The sequence below is a fragment of the Magallana gigas genome, chromosome 4, assembly GCF_963853765.1.
Source record: "Magallana gigas chromosome 4, xbMagGiga1.1, whole genome shotgun sequence".
Taxonomy (NCBI): domain Eukaryota; kingdom Metazoa; phylum Mollusca; class Bivalvia; order Ostreida; family Ostreidae; genus Magallana; species Magallana gigas.
The window spans coordinates 18752253-18761271 of NC_088856.1; the positions used below are offsets into that span (position 1 = coordinate 18752253).

Sequence of the window (9019 nt, forward strand, 5' to 3'; positions counted from 1 at the left end):
GAGTAAAAATAAACTGGCGACTTCGAGAGAATAATGACGTATATATCCGCTATTTTAAGACCCATCAACTTGGAATTCGGCATGAGTGTATCTTAGACATTACTTTTCTGAAAAATACATGCATATTGCAAATGTAAAAAATAATTGATTTATTAGGCTTTTGAAGCGAGCTGGTAGTTTTTTATCTGGGTCAGAGTTCGACCCCTTTCTTTATTTATGGTTACATTGAAATTAATGTTAAAACGGGCTTGGCCCCTGTGCTTCTTATTAGAGGTATGAGAAGGTCGTGGGCATTTGCCTCGGCTTATTCCCCCAGATTCTTTGAAAGTCTTATACATGTACCAGACAGTTCAGAATCTTGCGTTAAAATAAGTATGGAAGTTATACATGTATAATATAACATTGAGTTTTTCTATAAATTCGATCAGTTTACAGGATATTCTTCATTTTTATTTTTTAATGACATCCGTTAAAATTACGGATCTTTTGATGGCAAACATGTCCTACCTTAATTAACACTGTCATCATTTCAATAAAAACTGTCGATGATATTAAAGCTTATAAATTATTAATTTGTTCTTCTTGTGTTTCTTTTAAAAATATGAAAATATATAATATGTGCATGGCTGTTTTATTACACGGAGAGGTTTGATCAATTGCATTACATTATTTTGTAATCAATGATTACTGCGGGTGGTAGACATACCTTGGAATTTTGAGGCAATCCATCTGCACGTCCACTGGGTGGTCAGATAAACCAAGTGCATTGTAACAATCATGATGATCAATGAACGTATAGCAAGGAATCGCAAACACTGTTGTTAGACGAATGGCAATCATTCAATAACTTATTGTGATGATGTCACAATTGATGACGTAACAATCATGCATCTGACGCCATAGAATAACTGTCTTTCGACGTCACAGTTGGAGGAGGCATATAATTATAATAATTATTATAGTGAATACTGACACAGGACAGTTTTTTTAAAAGTGGCTGTGATCGAAGTAGCCTAAATTACATTCAGGTGTTATATTTTAAGTCTCTGTGAGTTCATTACAAAACTTAAACTTTTTGTATTTTTACTTCAGAAGGGAAGTTTTCCTAATGTTTTGATTGATAAACTGACCTTTTTTAAACAAAACCTAATTTGTACAGTGTACATAATGTATATCATGAATAAAATAGAATAAGACTTAGTGTGTTTATTTTAAACAAAGAAGCCATTTAATTTTATTGCACTGGCAACCACGTATATTCAGGGACGTATATATACGTCCCTGGTATATTTTATCACGTTTCACCCAAACAAAAATTGTACATCACATTTAATATGGTAAATGTTTAAAGCAGATTATCTTGTTATTATAAATATATTGGAATCTATACAAGTGCATGTAAGTCGATCTGTAATTAATGGCGAAGAGAAAATATTGTTTAAATTAAATATATCATGCTCTCAAATAACATATTTCAAAATGAAATGTCATCATTTAAGTCATTTCAAATTAAAAAAAAAAAGATTCACAGATTTTCAGCGTAAATGTCGATGCATCGAAGTATCAGTGATCGTCCGTTAAAAAAAATGTAACGTCTACGAGGTGGCGCTCGAGCATGTTTATGGGGCAACAAAGATGGCGGATGTAATGGAGGGAACGACCAAGTGCAAAGTTTAGATGTAAGTAATAGCATATCCTACAGACTTGTTTTGAGGGGTTTTTTTCTTCACAAAATTCATAATATACTATCAAAATATTTTGCACCATGTTTGTTGTATGTTTTTTTTTCAAATTTTAAATGAAAAATTGGGGGGTTTTCTTGTGTGAAGTTTGAGACGTTTTCTGTCACTTACGGCATGTTTTTATAGTCTGCTTCCTAACCTATCATCGTCCTTTGTTCATTTTCAGTTTTTATATGTTACAATTATAATTAATGCTTACTTTCAGATCGTTTAATAAATTTATTCATGTGAAAAACCTTAAGTATGTTTTTTTTTACAGGCAACAAACTTGAAGCAAACTTCTAGTGTAACTTTTCGTTTAAAACCGTTGATAAAGAAAATTATCAAGATGCCTCCAAGACACAGGGCTGGTCCTGTCGACCTCACGGATGCCGACATCAGCTACCCTCTGCACCGCCTCTTTGACGAATACAACATGGATCACATCCCAGTCAATGAGCGTTTGGGTTTGTTCAAACAGCGTGATCTAGCTCATGTAAAGCATTATAAAGCTGCAGTCAAGATATTTGGTGGGCCATTAAGTAGAAAAAGAGTCATGGTTGCTCCACCTATGGAAACACCTTTGAAGCATCGGCTTGGCTTGTATCATGGCCGCAAGTCTCCACCGCTCTCTCCCCCAGTCCTGAATGCCAATCTCAAAGAGCAGATTCCCATAGAACCAAAGCCCTCAGAAGAGGAGATGATTGCTGATAGAGAAACCAAGAAAGAGGAAGATTACAAAAACTGGATGAAAGAACGACAAAAATTCCGCACTGATCTAGAAAATATGGGATTAAGTGAACACTGGTTAAATCAGAAACCTAGTATGACTGCCTTAGAGAAAAGGGTGCTGGTTAGAATGATTAAAGAGAGAACTCCCCATTATGAGCCCCCTCCAATTGTACCAGAAACCCCCATAGAGGCCCTGATTCATGATGTGCCAAATGTTAAAATTCCCGCTCCCCTGGGCATTAGGATATTAGAAGAGCACTTGAGGAAGAATAAGATGCGACTGCTGGACATGTTTGTGGCCACTGATAAAGACAAGGACTGGAAAATCACCAGGGATGAGTTCAGAAAGGTCATCAGGGAGGTATGAGTTGCTAAGACTTGGGATGAATTATGACCATATTGTTAGCTAATTTGTTTCTGATGATGTAACATATATATATACATTGCATCTCTCATGAGTTGTGACAATGTATATTTTTTCCTCAAATGAGTTTTGAAAGAGGCTACCGGTAAATCCTACCCTCAGTAACTATTACCGGTAGTAAAAAGAAATATCAATCAGACATACTTCATTGAAATCATGTGAATTTTTTTTTTAAACAATTTAAATTTGTTTTTATATTTAAATTATATTAATTTTTTGATAGGCTGAACATGGAATAAAAAAACTTACATGTTTTCAAGTTTTAATAGTATAGTATAACAATTTTGTATTGATAGGCTCATTGGCCACGAATTTATGTATCCTTGAAACTGTGATTTTCACTTTATCCACGAAAATTGATACCCTTGAATATTGATGAAACCACACTACTTAGGCAAACTTTAACATGTGATAATTAGACGGAAATATCAAATTGTCAAAATCCTAGTTTTGCCACCGTTAAAAACTTCTCTCTTCTTGCACAACACGCATAGGGTCAAGGTTAATTTTGTTAAAGTTGTTAAAAACATTGATTAAAAACCAGTTAAAAAAAAAAATATACGGGCTTTTAGCTGTATTAAGAATAAAAATTCTAGAGTTCCAGATATGGATAATTCTGAAGTCATGTACTTTTTTCATCAGTCTGTCTAGTGATAATGAACAAACGCATTTTTAAAGGTGGCCTATTAATTAAAAGTATAGCAGATTGTATTTATTTAATTACTCAATTATTTTTCTGCAGTCAAAAGTTCCAATGTCTGAGGCCCTTCTGGAGGACATGATTCTCTCCCTTGATATTGATTATGACAATAACTTGGACTATAAGGAGTTAGCTAAAGGCTTGTCATTTTGGAAAAAAGAGAGGAGAGAAAATAGAAGAAAACAAATTTCAAGGGAATCTACAATGGACTCTTTTAAATCTAGATCAAGTAAGTTGATAGATATTTTTAAAGAGTAAACAACAGAGTTATGATGCATTATTATTTAATTTTTTTTTCAAATTTAGGTATTTGTTTTCAATACTTGGTTTGAAGTTTGTTATTATAGAATTACAGAAAAATAATTATCTCAGAGTATATAGAAATACACACATGGACAATCCCTTTGTTTGACAATGAAGTCTAATTTTGGGTGGGTTTTTTTTTTTACATGTTTTTATCATTGAAATTGATAGTTTACCATTGATCAGAAGATTGACCTTTTACTTGCTTATTTTCATTCACAAAAATCTTTGTTTTCAAATCTTTTGAAAATAGATGTATGAAATGAACTTATAGAAAAAAATATATAGATGATTCAATGTCAGAATAAATGTAACCAATAATTTTGTGTGTACATGCTGATATTGATTTTTTTTTGTTAACAGGTTCATCTACTTCATTACGTGGAGCCAGACCCAATTCATCAGATGTAATAGTCGATGATCATCAAGCTTCTGGATCAGATGAAAAAATCATTCGTAACTTTTCTCCAAGTCGATCTAACCAAGAAATAATAGCTAAATCAACAAAATCTTCAAACAACCAGCAGACCCAGGATACTTCTAAAAAATTAGTCAAGTCCTTCAAAAAATCAGAATCAGAAAAACCGGCTTCTGGTCGGACTCAAGGGTCAAAGTCCCCCAAACAGGGGTCTGCCTCAAAAGGTGAAAATCAGAACACTGGGTTGGAAGGTGGGGACAATGAGAATAATGGAAAACAGGTGAGTATTGAGATAGAAGTTACGGACACCTCAAAGGAAGTGGAACCCAAGAGGAGTAGAAGCACCACCCCCCAGTATCTAGCACCCCCAGAACAAGACACAGCACCAGAACACATTGTGATGTCATCTGATGAAGCTATGGTGGACCTGAGGAAGAGAGATAGGGAGGCTCTCAAAACCAACATGATGAGGATGGTGAGACAATTTAGATGTAGAGTGTACTACGGCCATTCAGTTACATATAATCTTAAATACATGCAAATTTTCATAGAAATTTGCAGTAACGTGAGGAATTAAACCAGTTAAGGTAGTCCTATACTCGGCACTAAATGGGCTCAATCATTAAAAGCTTAGCTTTAAATGATTAATATACATTCTAGCAATACATATACAAAAGAAAATATGCATGTTTACATGCTAGTTTGTTTGTTATCACCTCTCAGACGGGTGTACCCCCTTGCGACAACTATTGACAATTATGAAATTTGCCAGACTTCCGTTTTTTCTAAAAATAATTACCAACTTTGGGAAAAATAGAACTGAACATACAAAATACAGTATAAATATTTACTTAAGCCATATCTCATCAATAATTTTACGCAAATTTTTGTAAGTAAGTACGCTTTATGGACCTGGTGTATCAAAATAGAATACAAAAAATGCAATGCTAGTATCGCGTTTGGTAATTTTTTTTACTATTTTATGGACTCAAACTTAAATTCATGGTGTTTATTCTATAGATTGATATCTAAGAATAAAGATTTAGTAAAATAAATTTTGTTGACGGATTACTTTTCACGTTATAAGCTCTAAACCAAGTAGACCCTGACGAAAAAATCCGTAAAAATCACATTTTGCTACAGTTGTCTGCCTAGATCTGTCAACAATGCTATTTAAACATTAATTAATTGACGATTGATTAAATTCGAAATAGCTTCTGTCTCTAAATTTAAACCGGTTTTAGTAAAAGAAAAAGAAAATTTCGGGGCGGGGGGGCATCAAAACAAAGAAGATATAGGCATACTTGAGATCCCGGTTAATCAGAAACTTCGTTTTTCCATTTTACTTTAACAGAATCGAGTTTCTCAACATTAATCATTTTTATCTCTCATAGAATACATATATTACCGTTCTAATTGCTTATTATTGCCATTGTTTAGAACAGCAATGTAGAACAAAATCAATACCGGGTATCTAAAACGCTTTGTAAAAGTCGAACCAATATTGTAAAATCCGTTTTATGACGTAGTGCGATACTCGGACTACTTTAAGATTGAAATTTTATACATGTACATGTATTTGAATGTATATGACTCAGTATTTGTAACGGCTTAATTACTGATATTGATTTTGTGGTATACCGTATGTCCATTTTTTTTGCATGTCATAAAATTTGCGAAAATGTTTAGTATTTTTAATGTGCGTCAGTCATTTTTTGTGATTTTAGAAGTTTTTTTTAGAAAATAATACAGAGTATTATTTCTGTGTATTCAATGTTTTTCAATATAAAAAATATCGTGAAAAAAGCAAAAATTAGATCATCGCGAATATTACCGGATATAAGGTGTACTGTAGACAACTCCGCTAAAAAGTAAAGATTTTTTTTTATAAGTCTGCCAAAAAGTTGGAGGAGGGCCCGGGCATTATCAAGGTGGGGGAGAAGGCCATTGATGACCACTGTATGCAGTCCACACTGGAGGGGGAGCTAGGAGGGATGGTGGATAAGTTCAGACAGCTCAAACTGAGAGAGTTCTATGACATCAACAAGTTGTGTGCCCATCAAGGAGTTTCCCTTAGTCCTACTCTGTTAGAGAAAGGTAATTTGGTTTTGTTTCATGACTGTTGAATAATTATTTTCATGTAAGTGAATCCGAATTTTTTTTCTCAAATCAATTATTTCAAGCTGAAAGAAAGATTTAAATAAGTATCTGATTTTTTTTATTAAAAGAAAACATTTCAATGCATTATTTTGGTTATGCACATGAAAGATAACACCAGGATTAAAATTTTTTTTTTTTAAATTACAGTCTTGCTATACCCCCCTGACATACCCCACTCATTCATAAATAAACAAGTGAAAACCCCAGGGGCACCTCTTCTCTCAAGTCATTATGCTGACCCTCCCAAGAGGCCACGGACCCCGATAGAGGTCAAACACAAAGATCGAGTGAGGCGGTCCCAGAGTGGTAGACTTTTGATTGACAGCAGGCACCGCTACCCCCAGGGTCGCAGTGTGGCTGCCACAGGCTCCAGGGCTAATCTGTCCACAGGAAAAGCCATCATACGGAGAAAGGTCGATTGCTGGATGTCCTTTGAAGAGTACGACAGACTGACCAGGTATGACTTGATTCTTTTATTTCATTGCACAGAATGTTTTGATCAATTACAGATCTTTTCAGAGACCATACAATTTTGAGATTTTGATAAAAGAAATATTTGTTAGAGTGTTTTAGAATTATAGTATTCCAATACAATGGCTACGTGTATCAATGTTTACCAGTGCATGTATGTTATAGCACCATCATTACGCATGTAACATTGTGCAATTGTACATTTTAAATGAATGTACATGAACATGTATAGAGAAAGATTTGTCCTTTGCTTTTATATCTTATGTACATTTTGTTCATAAATAGAGCTTTCACCAAGAACTGTAGAATCCTTATTAATTAACACGAGGAATTGATATTCGCTTAAAATCACGATAAGCACATCATGCAAATTTCAAAATCTCGCTCTTATTTTTCAGACAGATATAAACTACATAAAACTATTATAATTAAAAATCCGGCATTTGCGATTTTTGGTCTTGCGATTTGATTTAGAACAGTCGAATTGCGGAATTAAGTAATTTGAAATTCGTAAAATAAGGAATCTACAGTACCACAGAAAGTCTACCAAGTTATGATGTACATCTATAGTGTATATATATATACTTGGTGCTCTTGACCTTACAATACTAAGAATTAACACTTACCTTGACATAGACCCTTGTTAAATAAAAGTCTCTATGATTGAAAAAAGAGTTTTACGAGACTTATTTTTTTTTTACATTTTAAGACATCTAGCCATCAGATACCAGCAGCTTCACGGTTCATCGGACTCCAACGCCTTCTGGCCGGGACAGCTGCTGGATAAAGTAAGGCTGTGCATGCCGCCCTACGACAAACCGGAATTACCCGACCAGAGCGGAATCGTGTTCCAGAAAGTGAAGGAGAGGAAGCTGACCAACCTCGGGAAGGCGAGGGATTACTCGGCCTGGCCAGTGAACGACCAGGGATACGTGCAGTCAGGGATCTATGATCCCTTTGCTCGGAAGTTTATTCACAATTATTGATCATAAATGTTAATTAGTGCCTAAATTTATGAATATACATGAAATGTGATATTCCTTGTTGATTTTTTTTGTTTTTTGGATTTTTCTAATGTTTTTTAAAATCTATTTTGAGAAGTATTGTTATTTATGTAAAAAAAAATTGGTATAGAATATTTAATTTGTTAACTTTTTTTAATTGTTATAATGCTGTTTATGCATTGCTCTTAAATTTGTTTGCTTGTCTCATGAAATAAGAAGTAACCCATCAAATGAAGGATTCAAAAAGCATTTATGAGAGAAAGAGTGTTGGACAGGATGATGTGCATTGTACAAACATATCTGTACATGTAATTGTGAAGTGAAGTGTTTCCTTTCATAAACCTGTTGAAATGTTGATGAAAATATGTATTTGTATGATGAAATCATGCTGCCTTACACTGCTGAATGAAGTTTTTCTATCTGTGTACGGTGTGCTATATTTTATATAATTATACATGTAAATAACATTTCTACCCTTATTTTTGATATTGAAGTTCATTGAGGAGTTTGTCTTTCAGATTTTACTTTTACATTTTCTTTATGCTAACACTGCTGAATTCAACTTTTCATTAAAACTGCAACTCTGTTGTACAGTGGATTTTTTTTCTCAAGTTTTCTTTTGCACATAGTATCACAAGATTGATGAAAGTGAATATCCACTTAATTCAAATATTTTGATATGAATTAAATTTAAATTTATATCAGACATTTTACCAGTATATACATAAAGAGTTTTAAATATTAATCAGAATTTTTGGAAAGAACAAAACCCTGCTTTATGTACTGTCTTTAGATTGACATATCCTGCTCTTATATGATGTAGAGTCTCTGTTCAATAGTGTTTCTGTTGACTCAAAGGCAAACTACGGACAAGACTATTTGATGATTATAAAATGGTACATGTTTAAATGTGGCAAAAGAACGACAATCGTTTTTAAGGTCAGATATCTAGATCAATGTAGACTTGCAATGTAGTTTGTCAACTTCATGTGTACACCTTGTCAAGAAGATAAAGACTATACAATTCATCATACAAGGTAGAATAACTGTCATACTTGTATGCTTATGACAAGTGAAAAAATCCTT

At 33.7% G+C, this 9019-nt stretch overlaps 1 protein-coding gene across 1 annotated transcript; it reads left to right on the top strand.

Moving 5' to 3' along the window:
* The first annotated feature begins 1565 nt into the window (after positions 1-1565).
* Positions 1566-8531, top strand: LOC105320512 (EF-hand calcium-binding domain-containing protein 12). The gene is made up of 7 exons (XM_034448618.2): positions 1566-1679; positions 2002-2814; positions 3620-3806; positions 4244-4773; positions 6191-6395; positions 6606-6915; positions 7639-8531. The coding sequence occupies exons 2-7, from the start codon at positions 2071-2073 to the stop codon at positions 7913-7915; spliced, it is 2253 nt and encodes a 750-aa protein (XP_034304509.2). The 5' UTR covers positions 1566-1679; positions 2002-2070; the 3' UTR covers positions 7916-8531.
* The last annotated feature ends 488 nt before the right edge of the window (positions 8532-9019 follow it).